Source organism: Anarhichas minor, unplaced genomic scaffold (genome assembly GCF_050575085.1).
Source record: "Anarhichas minor isolate MPS153535 unplaced genomic scaffold, ASM5057508v1 ptg000062l, whole genome shotgun sequence".
NCBI lineage: Eukaryota > Metazoa > Chordata > Actinopteri > Perciformes > Anarhichadidae > Anarhichas > Anarhichas minor.
Window position 1 is genome coordinate 376,174 of NW_027466508.1, and position 21,064 is coordinate 397,237.

The following is a 21,064-nucleotide window of genomic DNA, read 5'->3' on the forward strand; positions in this document are numbered from 1 at the left end:
GGAACCGGTCTAAAGTTACAACTCTTCCAACAGAGAGTTTTAGAAGTCGTCGCTGTTGCTGTTTTTCTTCTGTTTTTCTGTCTGTTCGCAGACACTGTGAAGATGCGAGCCTGAGCAGCACCAATGTTCTGTCAATGCGACTGATTGATCCAGTAGATGAACAGTAAAGATTAAGAGGATGACAAATAGGCATGCTGCTTACACAGCGCGTGGGGCTAATCCTCTCCCTCCACCACCTCCACCCCCACCCACCTCCCCCCTGGGCTCCCTTTTGAGGCGCTGCCACCGAGGAAGCACCCACAGACAGTGACGGACCCCGACGGCAACCTGTTGATCTGCCACAAAGGACCTCAGTCCATCTGCATTTCCACATCAGAGGCTGCAACACAGTACAGGATCCACCTGGGACCGCTTGAGGCCGGGGAGCTGCATAATTCATATTTTTTGATGCAACAAACCCAGAAGGAACTTTAACATTTTATGCTTTCTTGATAATTCACAAACTTCAGAGAAGAGGACTAACGGTTTTGCAACAAAGTTTCTTATCTCCTTTCGCCATCACTCCAGGAAACATTTTTAGTAAGACAAAAAAAATAATGATGGAAGATCACCTGTTAAAGATCCCCATGGTGCCGTCCTCTTCCCCCAGTGAGTCTTCTGGGAGCGGCGGGACGGATGACAGCAGAGGAGGTAAGAGTTTCACATGACCACCGGGAGCAACAGGTGTCCATGAAGCCTGAAAGATGGGACACAAACTTGGCCTGTAGTCAGGAAAAGAAAAAGTAGACTTATAGAGGTTTTAGATATTATGATGTTTGTTTTTTTTAATTACAAGTTTCTGTTTGAGTTTCTCAGATTTGACGTCCCAGATGACAAAACTGCTTTGTTCCTTCTATCTGTTTAAATGTTTGACTTAAAATGCACCCGTTAAATTTAACAAAACTTTCTTTAACACACAAGCATGAAGTAAAACTAGTTGATAGCTCCAAGGATTTCTTAAATACAAATACATTTGATCAGTAGTAGTAGTACTATGCAACTGTAAGCCATGCTGTCTGAATGTATCTATAATTAATGGGTTTATTCGGATTAATATCAGTATCTCAGCATCGTTTGTTTTAGCTGTTAATCTGCCTCCAGCCATTTTATTGTTTTAATTTCATAATCATGCACTAAATGAGATTTTCAGACCTAACCGGCTGTTGCAGGAGACTGAGCTGACAGTGCAGATGGCAGGCACATGTGTGAAACAATACCAGACCATATGAATGGCACTAACCGACCGACCCCGTGCGGCTGTGTTTTGACCCACAGCCAAGAGTCCATCCCCGGGCAAAGCTCTGAGCCCGGCTCTGGTCTGCAAAGTGTGCGGAGACACCAGCAGCGGGAAACACTACGGCATCTACGCCTGCAACGGCTGCAGCGGCTTCTTCAAACGCAGCGTGAGGAGGAGGCTCATCTACAGGTAAGAGATGCCCATGCCTTTCCGAACAAAAGTGCAAATGTACAGTTTTGTGACATCAGCATCTTCTTTTAAATAATTGAATTCATCAACTGAAAATATGTGCTTATTTTACTTGAGCATAAAAACCTCAGTTGTTGTTTAGTGTGTCAGAGTATTAAAAACCTGTGATTTGGAAAAGTAAGATCCAATCCCTTTTTTGAGTCTTGATAGTGAATTAGTTTGTTTGTTTTTATTTTTGTAATTACTTTAAGTATCTCTGATTGTTTTGAGTGGACTCTCCCTTTTAAAGTCTCTGTTGTGGGTTAACAGGTGCCAGGCCGGTACAGGCATGTGTCCGGTGGACAAAGCTCATCGCAACCAGTGCCAGGCGTGTCGGCTGAAGAAGTGCTTGCAGGCCGGCATGAACAAGGACGGTGAGTGTGTTTAACGTGCAAAATCAGATAACGCGAGAAGCATTCACAGTCAGAGATTCAAATGTAAAAGTGCTCAAAACTACTGATGTATCTCATGATTATTTCCTCCCTTTCCTTCCCCGTCCTGTCCCTCAGCAGCAGTTCAGAACGAGCGGCAGCCCCGCAGCACAGCTCAGGTCCGCCTGGACTCCATCGACGTGGACAATGACAAGGAACACCTGGCCACCACGCGGGAGCCCACCTCCTCTTTCTCATCCTCTTCTTCCTCCTCCTCTTCCTCCTCAGTCATCACGTGGCCCCACATCACCTCCTCCATCTCCATCACCTCCTCTGCGGCCCCCCAGCGCTGCATCAGTCCCCAGAACAACCACCGCTTCATGGCCAGCCTCATGACGGCCGAGACCTGCGCCAAGCTGGAGCCCGAGGACGGTGAGGAGGGTTTGGGGATTTGACTTCAGATTAGACAGAAGGGTTGCTTTAATTTTATGGTGCAGGTTCACCTTGTGTCCTTCACCACAGATATTGTATCCAAACCTGTGATGCAGGTGAATTAAAGCCACAGGAAAACAGCATTTTAAGAGCATGTTGTCCCCATAAATTTATATATTTGCATGTATCAAGCCAGTGTTAGAATGCTAACAGGCTACAAAGGACCAAAGTTAAAATTTGAACATGCAAGCATGAGCTAGTTTGAGTTCTGCATGAGCCTGACCTCGTCTTCTCTGATTTAAGTTGACGAGAACATTGACGTGACGAGCAACGAGCCGGAGCAAACGTCCTCGGAGTACCACATGGCTCTGTACCCGTCCAGCTCCGAAAACGTGTACGAGACCTCGGCGAGGCTGCTCTTCATGTCAGTGAAGTGGGCCAAGAACCTGCCGGTGTTCTCCAACCTGCCCTTCAGAGACCAGGTGAGATTCATACATATACGGTGGACTTTATTGTTACATTTACAGTTTATTTTGATTTTGCAAGTAAAAGCAAGACAAGATACAGTGTTCAGAGAAATAAAAATTAAGAAAAATGCTGAGAAGATTGATGTTGTTGATCTTGACATTTTCACCAGAGTTGAAAACTTTTTTTATACTTTCAAAATAATTCAGTAATCACACTTGGGCTTCTAAAACTATGGAATTCCATTCACGCTAGGAAAATAAAATAAATAATAAGCTATAATATATATATAATTTTGCTGTCGGAAAAGACTGATTTTGGTTTAGTTTGATTAGTCTTTTGATTAAAATAATATATATATATAATTTATATATAAAATTTTTGTCAAATCGTAGTCTTGTTGAATTTTGTTTGTTTTAGTCTAGCTCTATTAAACAACAACTAAAAACAAATTATTTAAATTTGTCTTTTACACAATATTAAAATATATTTTGTCATTTTGTCATTTTGTCACTTTTTTAATTCAATATAATTTGCACTGGTTTAAAAAAAATTATAAATGATTTAAAATTAAAGTTTCAAACTTGAAACTTTTGACTTTGTTGATCAAGAAGAATCAATTACTTCTAATAAATTCAATTTAATACATTTTAGATACTTAATTCTACAAACATTTTCATTTAATTATTAAAAAAAATACTTTTGTCTTGAAAATAAGCCATGACTGTTACTGCTTGATAAATATTGATTTTTAGAATTATATATTATACTTTATCAACAAGTTACTTTTTATCAGGAATGGGCTTTTTTTTTTTAATTTAGCCCCCTTTGTACCTACTGTTCCTAACCAGTGAAGCTAAACACAAAGCTTTATTTCCTTCATAGTTTTAACTTTACGACTCTTGCTCATGTTCCACCAGGTGATCCTGCTGGAGGAGGCGTGGAGCGAGCTCTTCCTGCTCTGTGCCATCCAGTGGTCTCTGCCTCTGGACAGCTGCCCGCTGCTCTCTCTGCCAGACCTCTGCCCCGGCATGCAGGTAAAGACCAGCTACACCGGCCTGGACCTGCGCCTCCTGCAGGAGGTCTTCAGCCGCTTCAAGGCCCTCGCAGTCGATCCCACTGAGTTTGCCTGCCTCAAGGCCATCGTGCTCTTTAAGCCAGGTGAGGCCAACAGGATTCTGAAAGGTTGGCACTATAAAGAATCCAGAAGTCATTCAGGCTTCTGTTTAATGTTATAACAATCTCATTGCTGCCCTGCAATAAAACAAGCTGTTCTCATACACTGTGTGTAGCTTTACCAAAGACAAGTGTTGCACTCTAATTCATATAGAATCCATGTAATCAATTAGTACGTAATCGACTTAATCATGAGCCAAGACAGGCGACATAATATATGGAACGATAAAGTCTGTGTGAAAGGAGGAGGTCGAGGTTGACGGGACACCGGACTTTCACCCAGGAAACCGTTGTTCTTGTCCCGAGTCTTAACATAAACGTTGAATTATTTGTTACATAATTTCCGTACTTAAGTAACATCACTTCTGTAGTTATTTCAACCCAACTTACGATCTTTTCCTCAACCTAACCAATTAGTTTTGTTGACTAAACACCGCAATGATTCGTGTTGCTAGACATCGTAGAAGAAGGCATGAAAAATAACAAAATAACCTTTCGTAAGCTATCATACAAATCGTTGTATGAGGATACATTGAATGATACGATTTTAAACTGTTTAATGAATCGAGAGTGACACCAGCTCATATTACAGATGTTCTTTCAGTATCTTTTTCACAGTATTTCTCTGAATTTGTGTGACTCACGTTGGTGTTTGCTCTCCCTTATAGAGACTCGTGGTTTAAAAGATCCAGAACAAGGGGAGAACCTGCAGGATCAGTCTCAGGTGATGCTGGGACAACACATCCGCTCACACTACCCCAGTCAACCTGCCAGGTATGTTACTTGTCTGATAACATCACTGCCACAGCGCTGCATACTTTAAAAATGTCCACCTTTATATACTTCTATTCTGTTAAATCTAATTCTAATTGTTGTCTTTTTTTACTTTTTACTTTGTTACTAAAGTTAATTTGTGATTGGAAATTAACTTTTAGGTGAATAATCTTCCTGTACTTCCACTATTAATTTCTCCCTTAAAGGTTGTTTAAAGGTTTTACTTTTTAATCTTAAAAGGACATATTCCAAAAAGATTTAATATAATTGTTTTCTATTCAGAATAAAAGGCAATTTAAAATGCAATTTACAAAGTCCTGTTCATTTTCGGTGTCAGTATTTGTCCGAGTAAATTATCAGTTTAAAGACAAACTCCCTGAACTTTGGAACTCATAGTTTGTGATTTGGGGCCACTACAACAAAATCATGGAGCGTACCGTTTTTATTTATTTTCTCTCTTTCTCTTATTTCTATCATTTTGTAGTTAATTATGCAAATGTCCTCATAGCAGAATGAATAATACATTTTGAATACAAAATGACAAAACCATTAATAGGGAAAAAACACAAAATAAGTATCTAATTATAAGGTTCCCAGCTATTCTCAAAACAACATTAAAACTGTTTTAAAATGTAAACTTTTAATGGAAAACGTTAAGACCTGAAAGACATGCATGTTGACTTGCACTTTGCTTATTGACACGCGTGTTTGAAGTGTATTAAATTATTATGATGAGCAATAAATCATGCATGCTTTTCTATTTCCTGTTGTATACAGGACTTGATTAAATTTTTGTGTATTCAGGTTTGGAAAGCTGCTTCTTCTTCTTCCCTCTCTGCGTTTTGTGAATTCGGAGCGGATCGAGCTGCTGTTCTTCCACAGGACCATCGGAAACACTCCCATGGAGAAACTGTTGTGTGACATGTTCAAAAACTAAAAACCTGTGCAGTCATCGAAAACCTCCGTGTGTGGAGGGATGATATTTGACAGATATTTGCTTTGTATTCCTGTATACATATCAGAGATTCTGCGTGCCGTTATTGTTCCTAAAGGCCACTTTATTATTTGTTTGTTGTTTCCACATCAGGTCATTCTGAAAATGCAATCCAATTCTTGTCATCATGCTTGCTGTCTATTTGTATCATATTTTAGAATTTGATTTGTGTCTGAAGTGAGTCACGATCACATTTCATCTTTAGTGTTTCATTATTTTTGTGTTTTTTGTGAGATTTACAAAGCAGATCTTTATTTGTTTGGTGATAGATGGACTGTGTATCCCTGCTGTCAATAATGTGATTGTTATATTCATGTTTTCATGCCTTGATAAAGTAAAGAAAATGCTTGAAAATGTTTTTGATCTGTTTTTTAGTGTTGCACTTTACAAAAGATGATTTAGCCTAAAAACTTTCACTAATGAGGGGAAATAGTTCCTCGTGCATGACTTTAAAGATAGAAATATATATAAAGAAAGGACAAAAATAATATGGGATATAATGTGTGTCAGCTCCAACACATGAAAACTGAGTTGACTGAGACCTGAACCTTCTGTGACACAGAGAATCAACCAAACAGCGCCCTCTTCTGTCTGGTGTATCACACAAAACCCTAAACACACACACACACGCACACATACACACACACACACACACAGACACAGACACACCCTAAACATAATCTCAAAGTATAAACTGTCAATGGGAGTTACAGTTTTTCTCAGCTGTGCAGATCAAATCTGCTCAGTTTGCAGAAGGCCAATTTAATCTCATGTATGTTCCAATTACTGTATAGAACAGACATGTTGAGCTTAAGGGCCTGTTAAAGATGGATGGATACAGTGAAAGAGTTGAATAAGAAACAGAAATCATGTTCTTTGTTTCCACAGACATGTTGTCATTTTAAAATTCATGAATAATTCAAGAAACAAAAAATGTCATAAGTTTAAGTATTAGACAAATTAAACTGTTACCAATGTCATTAGGATTTATAGTCAGAGGTGGACTTACAGACAGACTGACTGAAGAGGCAAAAACAGTTAAATTAAACAAAAGCATCACAAAGTAAAGGACTGTCTGTCTCTTCCACCTGTATAGTGACAGTAAATTGTTGAAATGCGATGTGGAAGCAGACAGTTGTGACGCAAGTGTTGATTTTCCTCCACTAAATGTCAGTCTGATAAGCGACGTCACTCAGTATTACTTTACCTTCTGATTCAAACACATGAAAAACATCAGAGGAGCAGAGCTGGACGCGTAGTGGACACATCAAACACTTGTTTTTAAGCCAGTGCTGCAAGTAAAATTATAAAAAGATGACTTTGGGAATTTAGCTTTTAGTAAATTCATTTATTCTTTTAAGAGCTTGAGGAGCATCCAGCACATTCGTTTTTAGATTATTTACATTATTGGCAGCCTTTTGTATGTTGAAATAGCAGCAGTAAAGTACTGAGGGTCCTCTGTGAGGCCCTCATGTCAGAAAATCCTGATCAGCTGGCCCTCTGCGGCCTCTCTCATAAGAGCGAGCTCAAACATCCAGATTAAGAATCTTTCAACTCTCAAAGGAGATTCGTCTGATTTCACAGGAGAAGATTTAACTGGATCACCGAGTCCATCTTTATGCCCCAGTTTGGTAAAGTTGAAGCTTTGTGATCTATGTTCTGCTGCTGTAACGCCACACTCTTACTATATTTCCTTTAGTTCTTATTTTCATAATCATGGCAATATAACGTGATCTTAAACTGAGGCCTTACTCCACGTGTCAAATGATCCACATTCTCATCTTGGCCTTTCCTAAGCTCTTTTCACACAAAGGTTGTCCCTGTTTAAAATGAGAGATTTTCATCTCATTATAAGATTAGTCTTTTAAGTAACAGGCAGAGGGAGGCAAACAGGTTATGGGTCACACAAAGTGCTTTCATTTTCTACATGAATACAACAAACATGAGACATTCAACTGTATCAGACAACATCATTGATTGCATGAATAAAATCAATGGTATATATAAACAAGTAACTGTTACTAAACAAAAAATACCAAAGCATCATATTTCATAAACTCGTTCTTTAAAATATGGAGTACAAGTACCTCAAATTTGTACACTACTTATAATTATAGTATGAATGTACTTTGTTACATTCCATCACTGAACAGATTGTATTTAAATCACAATAAATATGATGTCATCAATAATAAAGTTGAATGATGAAACCCGGTTTAGAAGTTTAACGATCAAGTTTAACATCAAAGAGAAATTATATCAGTTAAAGGAGCAGCAGAGGTCAGTTTCCTCTCTCTCTCTCTCTCACTCACTCACTCACTCACTCACTCACTCACTCACTCACTCCCCTCTGTGCTGGTGTTAATCTGCTGTGTTGAGCTCTCAGTTGAACTGGAATGTGTTTGGGTGTTTGGGCCAAACTGTCCCGACTCGTTACAGCACCAGCAGGTCACTGAGCGAAGTCACCCGACTCGAAGGAGGAAGATCCGGAGTCCTCTGGATCTTTGATCAACCTGCTTCAATCCGTTTGACTCGACTGAACCGCTGCAATGAATCACAGCAAGACCGAATTAGAGCCTATTGAATATTCCTACTATGATTATTCAGACTGGTACTCGGACAACGCAGAGCCAACCAAACCACCCAAAGAGTGAGTAGAAAAGCTCACCATGAGAACTAAAGGTGTCAAAGGGGTGTTTTAAATTAAATGAAGAAGTGCAGTATAGGAATTAATTAGCCGATCTCTGGTGATTCATGATAGCTGAAAGGTGACGATTGTATTTGATGGATCTCTAATAAAATAGCAATCTGAGTTATCAGCTGTGTAAATCATAAAATGTTTGCAAAATATTTGCAGAAGCCGTTCTTTAAAACAATTTAACATTTCTCTGACTTTGTTTTATTTTTTTATGTTCTAACTTTTGCCAATAACTGAGCTTTGTTTATTTAAATGTGTGTTGCCTTTTTGTGACAGAGTTATTTTGCCATGTGAACCCACAGCGGACGACAGGATCTTCCACATATGCATGCTGTCGATATCTGTAAGTACACAAGTTCAAAAAAGGGACTGTACCTTGTGTTGGATGTCATTTAGATTAGAGGCCAATTTTGGAGCGGCCAAATTGTGGAATTACAACTTGCGGGTTGAAGTTAAGTTAACGTTAGGTCGTTGGGCAGTTGAGTCTTGGAAAGTTTTTCGCAAATCTAGGATTGCCATTTAGACCACAACTGAGCAACTTTCAGGAATAAACAGGGGCCCGCCTCCAACAATGTATCCATTTCTCTTTATACATCAATGGTCAGACAACACAATAGCTGGTGATTCAATCAAACATGTAAAGATGTCCGGATAAGCAATATCTGGCCACTGTGTTGGTCATTGATCCACTTGATTGAGGGAGAACTAAAGGGGTATGGTGACAGACCGATTATCGCAAATGCTCAGGTTCAGGCAAAGTCGCAAAATATTTATTAGACAGGTCTATAAAACTATCATCTGTTTAACAAAAAAAATCACTGAATACAAACTTGTGAAATTATGATCTAACAGGCTGGTCTCATCCAGCATTCGTAGCTAAGCCTACAAAAAATAAAGCGCCATAGTTCGTAGATATCCCACAAAATGTTAGACGTAATCATGAACGAGGAAGTTTAAAGACAGCAGAAGCGATAGATAGATAGATAGATAGATAGATAGATAGATACAGTAGATAGACAGACAGACAGACAGACAGACAGACATATAGATAGAGCAATAGATAGATGGGTCCAACAACCAGCGATCTTTAAGCCAGGAGACAACTGTTTGTTCCCCATGTGGGACTAGAAGCCCAAAAGGGGAGTCCGTATGTGCAATTTGACCATAAGTGGAACATGAGTGTAGACTTGGTCTGAAGGTTTTGCATCTTCCATCAAATCCTTTAGTGCTTTTTCTATGAATCCATCGGCTGCTTCAGGCAGACATTATTTTTCATGATGTTAGCCATTATTTCGTCCTCACCCAATTACAAAGGAAGGCCACTTTACCTCGGTCAGGGAACTCTTCATCCTGTACACACAGAATGGACATTGACCGATTTTCCTGCTCAGTAAATAATGTGGACTAAACTGTGACAGCTGGGTCACTGCAGAAATAACAAGATGTTGTCGTCTGAAGGATGTTCTCTGCAAAATGAGGTTCTTTATTCAACGACCTCATGACTGATTGGTCGCTCTATCCCAACTTCCAAATGCATCTACAAAGCGGCTTTGCTTTGTTATTTTATAAAGTTGTATAGTTTTAATGGGATACTGTTGCTGCTAAACACTATGAATAGCATTAATTGGACATCTTGTGCCTTAATGAGGTACAGTATAGTATTTTTGTAACTGGTTGTGATATTGACACATGGATGTTTTTTCTGAAGCCACGAGATATAAAGCAGATATCCGCCAATCAGCTGGTGACTTGCCAGACAAAAATTACCAGTAGCAAATTAAGATGTTTGTTCCAAGTAAGAGGCTACAAGGCATTTTAGTGAAGCACATGTTTTGCTGTAAGATAAAAGTTTAAAAAGAGAACCTTATTTAAAGTCATTTTTCACAAGTGGTATGTGAAAAGAAGGGAACAGCCATGCACATCATTTTTAGCACGACAACTGTGCACAGCGTGTTCGGTGCAAATCTTCAGCGATGTTGTGTTCCATTTTCATCACAAAAAATACCCCAAAACTCTTATTTTACATAGTGCCCGTGTCCACTCCACACACCAAAAACCTATCTAGACAGAGAATGTCTAGAGGGATCACGTCAACTTCACAATACAAACACAGTCACAGTCACAGTCGGTCCTTGTTATGATATGAGCAAATCTCTGAACATTTTCAGGCAGCAACTGAACCTAAAAAAAAGGAGAAAACAGTGATAATATTAGTTCATGTTCCAGTCCAATATGTGCACAGATGTACAGTTACAACCCTAATGAGGAAGTGGTGTTTAAGAGGCGTAACAGATGTTCTGATGGATTTCATCTTTCCCTGTAGCTTGTGGTCGTGTTAATCCTGGCAGTTCTCACCAGGAAAAACAAATTCTGCCAAGGATTTACAAGAGGATCCTCCAGTATCTTCAGGTGGGAAGTCTAGACATAAATAGGACTTTAGAGTGCCGGTTTGTCACATAATATATAAATGTTTCTGTTCATGATCTCACAGTCCAGCCAACTTCCTGGACCAGACTCAGAAAAAAGGCCTCGTCGTGGCTGTTTTTGGACTGGTGTTTAGCAAGCTAGCAATGCTGGTGATCGCCCCAGACCCTCTGCCTTTCTCCAAAGACACTCCAGCGAACCTTAAAGGTGAACATTTATACGGTTACTTTGTAATGATGACTGGAGCTGCATCCATACGATTGTCTAGATTTGTTGTTGAGATGTTATGCGCTTTGGTGATACTCTCATGGTTCTGATAGGAACATAAAAGGACAAACATATTTAACATTTCATCTTTTAGATAGATGCACAATCATAGAATGTGCAGTAACACAGATTAATCGGTTTGGAACTTCTTCTTAAAAGGCCTTTTAGCTTTATAAACTTATTATATTAAAATGGATGTACATGTTAAGTAGTTCCTGGAAGTGAATTTGATCACTCGCAGACCAAAGTGAAGCCCTAAATGTTGCTTATGCTTGTAAGTCTACCTTACAATATTGTGGTAATGATTAAGATGTTGGACTTAAAGCCACTTTGTGTTTAATTTGTGATTTTGGATCCCCAAGTAGCAGTATCATAAAAAGATGAAATTAAGTGATTTAAGGGGACCCTGAATAAATGTAATTTTTTGATAATCAAGTTACATGGGTAAGAACAGAAGCTAGCTTGGAAAATGGGGAAGAACTGCATTGTCAGTTATGTTTTGAGGGAAACATTTTTTTCTCCCAGATGTACGTTTGCATGTGTCGTATCACAAATACATTTAATCACCTTGCATGAGTCTGCACACAGGACTTTCACCCACAAGGCTTTGTGTTTGGGTCCCGTGTGAAACCAAAAGTAACGTACCTTTTTAAACCCAAAATATGATCTTATACTCAACCTTTCCAATTAGTTTTGGAGCCTGAACCTCAATGTAAATGATGATGCAGTTTGAAATAGGGAAAAAGCATCAGGAGCAGTTAAAACAGCATAAGTTGATTCATGTATGTAGAAATGTTAAATATGAAACATATTTGGGGTCCAGATGTATCCGTATCCAATGTGAGGTCACACATCAGAGACTGATGAACCATTTTCTTAAATCCCTTGCTTTTCAGAGTACATGAAGATAATCGCCATCTTCTACTATCCTGTCCTGTATTATCCTCTGTTGGTCTGTTGCACTCTGCAGCACAAAGCAGGTTATGTGTTCGGGACGCTCCTCTCCTTCAGTCACTTCGCGGTCCTGGTGTGGCAGAAGTTTGACTGTCCAAAGACTCCAGAGGTGAGACACCAACAGCATGTTAATGTTTTAATCATGGTATACATAGCTTTATATTACAAAATTGACAAATATAATTAAGCCCTGCCCCCTGCTGCTACACCGTCAAGCTGTCAAGGAGCCCACACTGTCACTAACTACACACCCTTAATAAATATGTAATTTTTGGAGAAAAAAGAAATTCATAGAGAAGCAGACAGAAGGGTCTATGATATGTGTTTTAAGGCTATATCTAGGATGTTAAATTAGTTCAGCGCAAAAACATAAAGGTAGAAGCTAAAGCCTACAGATCACAGTGTAAACATGAACCAGCACATCACCTGGTGATCGAGACTGAATACAATGAACTTCATTTTTGGGTTGAAATAAAAACCTTTGACAGCGGATGATCTGGACATTACCTCTCGAGAACACTCTAAATACAAAATGTGATTCTCCTCAACTGAGACACATAAAACCACATCTCAAAACTTGATTTTAGTCTTTTTACTGATTTTAGTTGAAATGATACTTTAAAACATTTGTATTTACATTTTCCTCCGCACAGATCTATAAGTACTACGCTCTGCTTGCAAGTCTGCCTCAGTTGGCCTGCCTTGCATATCTCTGTGTCCAGTTTATTTTGCTGTTTGTGAAAGGACCAAAGACTGACGAGGTGAGAAAAGTCAGAATACAGACATTAACATTCAGCCAGGAGAAAAGTACCAAATGTCCACTCATTTTTCTGCCCTATGACGTGTGTAAATACCAACATTTTAACTAATCACAGGCTGTCGCTGCTGCAACTGAAGTAAGAAGCATGAATTTCAGCTATGTAAAACATAACCATGATTACTGTAAGCAGCTTGTGCACAACAAAGTGGGTTTAGCTCAGCGTCCTCAAGCAGATTATGACGAGGGAGGTGATATTTTTTCCCCTTTCAAACATATTAATACAACAGAGTTTTTGTTTTAACAGCAGGTTTAATCTGTCTCCAGTTTTTGCTTGATTTAGAGGAGAAATCCTTGTGGTGAGCAGGAAAGAAAAACACTTTCAGTCATTAATCTTTTACTTTACCTTCAGGTTTTTGTTGTATTTTTATTTACTCTTGTTAATTGTTCATTAACATCCATTGAGAATGATGTTTTTTTTTTCATATCATGTGTTCAACCAAACATCCATTGAAGCTCACAGGAATTAGAAGAAACAAGACCCCAAGTAACACAGAATAGAATAATTACTGTCACCTTGAAATGTTGCTGAAGAGTTACGCTGGAAAACCTTTCCACTGTTAATTGTGAAGGAAATCAAAACACATGACCCTCTACTAATAACTTCCTCTGATATAGTGACTCATCATAACTCTGATTTGTATTGCTCCTAGGATCTGGACAGCAGCTACTACACCAACTATGTGAAGTCGCTTCTCAAGAAAAAGTCCTCGACTGCCGGGTAAATGGAGATAAGGCAGCAAATTTATGTTTCTTTCCCTTCAAAACGTTTTGAGAACATGTCACACGGAAGATAACGAAAACCAGACATCCATGTGGTCATTAAAATGGAGAATTTATTACACATTGAGCTGAATCAAGACATGAAATGAAACAATGGAGAAATAGGAAAAAGAGAATAAAAAATAGTAATATAATTGTAAGCAAATATATTACTTAAAACTATTTTGAAAAGATAAATAGTAAAATAAATAAGGTACAGAAGGCATCTTGCTTAAAATTCAGAGAACGAGCATTCGTGCTGTGTGTGGCTAACATCCTTTGTTCTCTACGTTCTATTGTAGCTCTTCAACTACAGACAAACCAACGCTGGCAGAGAGGATACTGGAGGTGCCTAAGAGTTATATTTATATACCAGAAAAAGGTGTGTGCACTTAAACGAGTAGTTTTTTTTTTGTTTTTTTTTAATAGCGGCCGTTTTGTATTCATGTCACATTCAGTGGAAATCTGACAGTTTGTATAAAAAAAATTCAAAGCAGAATCTTTGAAGGGATGCAGTTATGTTGAGTCCTAAATTGCTGTGACTGAAATAAACTCCATTGTGACGGATGTGAACGTGACTTATTTTGTCTTGCAGTGTTTCATTTTCCACTAAAACTGGCTGTAACAGCATTTGTTGCCCTTGTGGCGATATATCATGTAAGTCTTCCGTAGACCTCTTAAATCAGACATAGTATAGTTACTCCTGTTTGCCTTTGTGAAATGATGTGAAATTTGTATATATTTCAGACGGCGTTGTTGTTAGTCGTCCTGGTGGTCCCCACTCTCCACATTGTCCGTGCTGGTATCGATGAAAACATCGCCTTCCTGTTGCTGGGGTTTGGGATCGTTCTGTCAGATGACAGGATGGAGGTCGTCAAAATTGTGACCTTCTATACTTGGCTGCTGGAGGGTATGTGGGGTTGATTAAAAAAAAAAAAAAAACTTTCAACATAAATCTGCAACCCATTCTCAATCCCAACTTCTCAAATACACACGCTTTGTGAGTGCATCTTGGCGTCTGTGACAGATTCACAGAAGCGCCAATTTGCAACTGTACGAGACGCACTGGGCTTTACCTCCAATGTAAACCCATCCACATTGTTATTAGATGGTCAGAGCAACTGATGTAGTATACAAAATGCAGAAAAGTCCATGTAGGGTGGTGGGTCAAAGATACACAGGACTGTTTGTGTCCCGTGCCGTCGGCAACTTCTGGTTCTGAAGAGTGAGTCAGGCAATGCCGAAGTGTCTTAAACGTGCATTCTCTCTAATGGCCACCAGGGGGTGACTCCTCTGGCTGCAATAGGCAAACCGATTGTATGAAAGTCTGTCAGAAAATTACCCAACTTTTCACTTCAAGATGGCGGCGGCCATAATCCAAGATGGCGACAGACAAAATGGCAAAATGGAGGCTTCAAAACAGCAGTCCACAAACCAATGGGCGATGTCACGACGACTACGTCCACTTCTTATGTACAGTCTATGGTCACGTGTGAAACAAAAAGTCAATGTTGACATTTAGTCACACCGGTCATTAGTTATGTGAGTCATTATGCACTGGCTGGTCACTTGAGACGTTAGTCAGTCAAGTTGACGTCAACAACGCTCTTTTCCTAATCCTCACTGAGTGGTTTTGTTGACTAAACCTAAACTACCTGCAAAGACGGGAGTATATTTTGAAAAGACGCTTTTGACAAGCCGTCCCTGTCACGTCCGAAACTGCTGCTAGAAGTGTATGTAGAGCATCATAGTTTGAAGCTTAGCAGCACTGGCCAAGTGTCGGTATTTGAGAAGTTGGGTTTGAGAATGTGTCGAAATCTGGGAATGTAACGCTATAAGATAAATGACTCATTTGTTTTTTCTTTTCCACCATGTTGTTTCACAGTGTGCTACCTCTGTGCGATGACCTTGTCTTGTTTGGTCAGTCTTATCATGCTCATGAGGTCCATGGTACTTCACAGGTAAGTGCATTAAAACCTTGAGGTTCATCGCTATCTGCCCATTTCAACTGTTTGACGAATAAACCAGACTTTTGTTTATAGTGCAATTCTCTTAAACCTAAAGAGGCAGCAGTGCAGCAGAGTTCACACCATTTTTTTGTCCACACAGGCTTTGTATGTGGCCTATTGTATGTGAAGGTACAATTTCTCTTTCTATTTAGGAGTTAAAGAAAGCATGGAAGCTTAATATTAGATCTGTAAAGTGTCACTCTGTTGCATTGTGATTGGTGTGTATATTTACTTCCTGTCATCCCAGTCAAAAAATGTCTGGAGATGCCACTGAGGAGTCACGAGTAAAATAAACCTTTATTGTAGCGCAATCAGCAGATTTTTGGGTCACTTGGGGGCAGTGCAACAAGCTATAAAAGCACTATTGACATACTATCACCTTATGAAATAATTGGATGAATATGTTAGAAAATAGTTGTCTATTTACAAATCCTCTAGACCAAGGGTATCCAAACGTTTTTCCCTTTGAGGGCCAAAACTGACACTTAATGGTGGGCAACGAACAAAAAGCAAACCGCTTTTGTATTTTATTGGTAAGATGCTAAGTGGTACCAGTATCTAAAATTCCCTAAATTTACTGACTTCCTGTCCAGACATATTGCAAATAGCAACCAAATGCAGTAACACTTTTCCATACCGTCTATTGGAACATACAAAACCTTTTTCTGGCATACTAAATAGTATGGTATTATGGGTATGAAAGCACACAGTGTTTAATGGTTCGTACTGATTAGTTTCATGTCCATCAACAGCCAAACCTCACCTTCTTTTGCCACCTTATATAAACCTGTCGACGACTCTCTGATGCTTTGTTACACTTGGGATTAGATTCCCACGCCTTCCTGTTTGAACCTCATGCATCACTGTTTTTAATTTGTTTCAGGTCAAACCTGAGAGGACTGTATAAGGGAGACGTTTACAGCATTTATAACAGCCAGAAGACCATCCGTCCATCTAAACCTGGTATTGTCTGTTGGATGGGTTTGACCGGATACCAGGCTGCAATCGTCTGCGTCGGTAAAGCTCAAATAGTCAAGAAAACCTTCACTGATTTTTACTTTATTGAAGGAAAATGCTGGTTATATTCAGTGTTTTTCTTATCGTCAACAAATCTCAAAAATAGACTAAAACCAATAACAAATGAATCCTTCTAGCAAGTGTTGTTAGGAGGATTACTCAAAGGATACAAGGTACAGCACATTTAGAAAGTATTCAGACTTCTTCACCTTTATTTCAGCCTTATTATTTCAACTTAAAATAGTTTAAATAAATGTTTCCCTCATCAATCTACACTCAGTAGTGCCAAAGCAGACCTCATGGCTTGCTCCTTGGCTCTGATGTCAGCTGTGAGTCATTATATAGACAGGTGTGTGTGCCTCTTCAAATCAATCAATTTAATTTACCACAGGTGGACTCCAATCAAGGTGAGATTCTCAAAGACGATCAAGAGAAATGGGAGGCACCTGAGCTGGGCTCCTGATTGTAGATAGAGTAGTGAGACAATGACAATGAGAATACTCTCTGAATGCACCTATGTATATACAGCATCCTGCTGCCACCAAAACTCACTGAATCACCAAATGTGGATTAATACGCTGCTGAAAATAATCCAAACAAATGCACTACTTCCCCCTGTTTATGTTGTGTGAACAACTGTTTCATAAACTTATCAAACTATATTTATGATCTGTTTTTTTAAATGTTAATCTTCAGGAATACATTTGGGGCTGAATGTAACAGACAGGGACAACAAAGTAGACAGTATCCAGAGACGGACAACAAAGTAGACAGTATCCAGAGACGGACTTTGGTCTTTTAATGGGATATGTTGATGATATATATCAAAAATATAAAAGGTTATCCCTTGATTAATTCTAGATTTAAAGAGCAAAGAAGGAGAATCCATTCCTCAATTTGTCACGTAATCGTTTTTAATGAACTGCTTCATTAAAGAATGCTTTGAAAAAGAAGTATAATACCTTTTGTAAATGTGTTTTAAAAAATGGCCTGTTTCTGCGTTGTGTTTTGCAGGAATGGCAATTCAGACTGTTGTGTTTTTCATCTGCTTCTTGTTCCTGGTGTTTCTGATCATTATCCCTGTTTTTTACGGTCGTAATGTCATGGCCTTCACAATCGCGGGGAAGGCATGGTGAGTCAGCAACCTCTCATGTACATTACCTCTTCATTTTAATTTGTTATTAACAGATCAAAACAGAGATTATATTTAATTGTTTTTTTCCATCTTTGTGATGTCTCAGGCCGGGCTGGGTCACACTGACCCTGGTTACAGTGCTTCAACATGTGACTGCTAAGTTTGCTTTCATTAAAAAGGAAGCCGGTACGAGAGACTTGAACAACAGGTTTGTAAAGCTCCTTTATTGGAATGGAGGTTGATGTAGTGTGAATAATGTGTTGATTAGGCAATCAAAGAAGTGGAAGAATCCCTTACTTTCTTTTCACCTGCTGATCAAAAAAAGATGAAATTCTTGAGATGAAACCATTGAACCATCCATTTTGATTGTTGATCATGGGTGTTGCATGGGGCCGGGTCTGCCTTTGAGGATATGAGGTCACATCTACTGTATTATTTTCTGCAAATATGATGGACCTGGAGGTCCTTTAGTAACCTAGGGTGAATTTCATCTTTTTGATATTTGAAACACCGTTAAGGCTTTTTCTTTTGGGAAATAAAAAATACAGAACTAAACTCAACTAAACAGTTAAAGAGGTACCGTATTGCAGTCGTTAAAGTTGGAGAACTCACAAGGGATAGATTACAAAAGAAACTTAAGCCACAGTGGCCAAGGTAGCCTGACTTTTAGTCCCTATAGGGTCAAACTCCAAAAATACTACATAATGCAACTCAAAATCTTCTTTTGTTGGATCCCCTCTGTACGGTAAATACCCACATTTTCCACCTGGGGCTGCTTTAGGTAAAAAAAACAACATTACAAAGCTCGGATAGGGGGATATTGTTCAGAGAACAAACTAGGATATTCTCTGAGAGTAAACTCACAAAAAAACTCAAGGAACCACATCGCAACCTCATCACGTCACAGAAGAGGCAGTTAAATACTGCCAAAACGTGAGCTGCCAAGTGCAACAATCTTCTTATATACAGTGGCAATAATATACAATATATTTAATATTTTTGCACTCGAATACTCACAGTACTGCAGTGTTCAACTGTGGCATCTGTGGTGTTTTGAGGTTGATCCAACGTGAAGTGAAGCGATGGGGTTCCTTAATGTAAAAAAAACAGTTTTTCTTGTAAATTTGTGACTTTAATCACAGAAAAGTTTTTTTCCAAGAATATTAACCCCCTCCCATATATTTTTTTACCTATAATGGTTCTAATACGCACTTGTAGAAAGCCGGGTTTTAGTTAAAAACCCAATCAGGGGGCATGTTCTCAGACATGACGCAGCTCATGCCAAAAACTGATCGGGGGCATGTTCCTTTACCTCAACAAAGAAAACAAAGACAACCGTCCTATTTCTTTCTGAAATATTTGATGGTGTTTTGCAGAGAGAGTCTGTTCCTCCTGACATACCTGCTGTTCCTGATCAACACCGTAGTGGGACTGATAGTCGCAATATGGAGAATGGTGATAACAGCTCTGTACAACATCGTCCATCTTGGTCGTATTGACATCAGTCTGCTGCATCGCACCGCAGAGTCCTACGATCCAGGTATAATCTTTTCTAGTTTTTGGACAACAAAGGCAAACTACAGCATGTTGGGTAAACAGACAATACTTGTAAGTGACTTATTCATTAGTTTTGTACTTTGGAAGTCATTTGTTGATGATAATATAAAAATTAAATAACTCCAACATCAACTGAAGATATTTTAAGTAAAGGTCTCAGTCTGACAATAGCCATACTCTGTGACCTTTGACCCCATCCAGCCTACCGATACTACGCCCACTCCCTGAAGGTGGAGGTCAGCCAGTCACACCCGGTGATGAAGGCTTTCTGTGGGCTGCTGCTGGACATGATGGTCGAGGGCGGCAGAGCTGGGCAGAAGATAAGAGACGCAGAGGAAGGTAGAGGCCCTGAACTGTAAACACACACACACACAATACATATCTTCACATACGTGTCGCCCAGCCTCACATTTGACCCGTCCTTTACAGAGTTCCTTAAAATGTATTGAAGTCCAGTAGTGAATATAAAATCTAGAGCCGCTGTAATGCACCCCTGAGGCTATATTGCTTATTGTAAAGAAAATCTAATTCTCAGAGAGATAGACTTAGGAAGTATTGGACAATTTAAAATATAGACCAGATGATGGCACTAGATAAAAACTCAGGGCATCATTAAAGTTCACAACAAACATGAATGTCTGCACCAACTTTTATGACAATGCAACCAATCGATATTGAGCTATTGAAACCCAATCGCCATCCGTTCTACATGTGTAGATTAACGTTAAAGTGTTTTAAAAGCTTGTGGTGCTCTTGCAGTTTCAAAACTGCATTGTCAATTATGTTTAGGCAACAAAACCACTTGCAGTGTTTGAACATCCAACATATGAATAATTATTTCGAGGAACAATGAATCAGTTGAAAGGATTGTTTCTCCACAATGTTTATTTCACCTCATTTCAATCCTCCACAGGGTTTTTATAGGTTTCCCAGAAATCAAAACATACTGTACATACGCAGTGACATGCAGTATTTTCAGTCTGGTGTCTCATTCTGCCCTGACAGCCTGCTCCTCCGTGCTTTCAGGGATTCAGGAGAATAGTCCAAACAAGGCGACCAGCCGTCGGAGGATTCGCTCTCGCTGGCAGCTGCTGTACACGCTGGTCAACAACCCGTCCCTGCTGGGCTCCAGGAAGCACTTCCAGACACAGCAGACCTCGGAAACCGTCCTGAACGGGACCCCCAAATGCAGCTCCAAGAAGGAGCCTGCCGCCGTGCCAGTCCAGCCCACCGAGACCCCAACAAACCAAGATAAAACTGATTGAGATCCCTAATATACTGTTTGTAGTGTGGTTGGCAGTATACTCCAAACTAAATCTGACTTAACAAGTATGGCATAAAAGTTATACTTGAACTTGTATAAACAAAAACATGGTCCTTATTTTTTACAACTAATGCCAATTTGTTTTGCAGTATTTGCACACGGCAACTATTCCTCATGGTTCAGGTTATGGAAATATCGTGGTAATGACACATAAACTACAGTTAAAGGTCCAGTGTGTAGGATTAAGGGGGATGAAAAACAAAGTGAAAAACTGTTTTCTTTATATCACTTGAAACTAAGAATCCTTTCGTTTTTGTTATCTTAGAAAGAGCCGTATATTTAAGTGTGGAGCTGGTCCTCTTCGTGGAGACGACCATGTCGTACCACCATGTTTCTACAGCACGGGCCAGAAAGGACAAACAAACACTGGGTCTAGAGAGGGGT

The 21,064-nt window shown here is 39.3% G+C and overlaps 2 protein-coding genes across 2 annotated transcripts; both read left to right on the forward strand.

Moving 5' to 3' along the window:
- Window positions 1-521: 521 nt before the first annotated feature.
- LOC142933735 (photoreceptor-specific nuclear receptor-like) lies at window positions 522-5,659 on the forward strand. Its single transcript, XM_076077952.1, has 8 exons — window positions 522-690; window positions 1,315-1,465; window positions 1,775-1,878; window positions 2,017-2,307; window positions 2,611-2,789; window positions 3,693-3,933; window positions 4,617-4,722; window positions 5,527-5,659. The coding sequence occupies exons 1-8, from the start codon at window positions 597-599 to the stop codon at window positions 5,657-5,659; spliced, it is 1,299 nt and encodes a 432-aa protein (XP_075934067.1). The 5' UTR covers window positions 522-596.
- Window positions 5,660-8,265: 2,606 nt separating this feature from the next.
- On the forward strand, window positions 8,266-20,621 carry LOC142933794 (receptor for retinol uptake stra6-like). Its single transcript, XM_076078017.1, has 17 exons — window positions 8,266-8,366; window positions 8,691-8,757; window positions 10,738-10,823; window positions 10,906-11,045; window positions 12,002-12,168; window positions 12,713-12,820; window positions 13,530-13,597; window positions 13,941-14,020; window positions 14,234-14,295; window positions 14,386-14,548; window positions 15,524-15,599; window positions 16,531-16,664; window positions 17,679-17,796; window positions 17,906-18,007; window positions 19,176-19,339; window positions 19,558-19,695; window positions 20,383-20,621. Exons 1-17 carry the CDS (start codon window positions 8,266-8,268, stop codon window positions 20,619-20,621), a joined length of 2,013 nt encoding a protein of 670 aa, XP_075934132.1.
- Window positions 20,622-21,064: the final 443 nt, after the last annotated feature.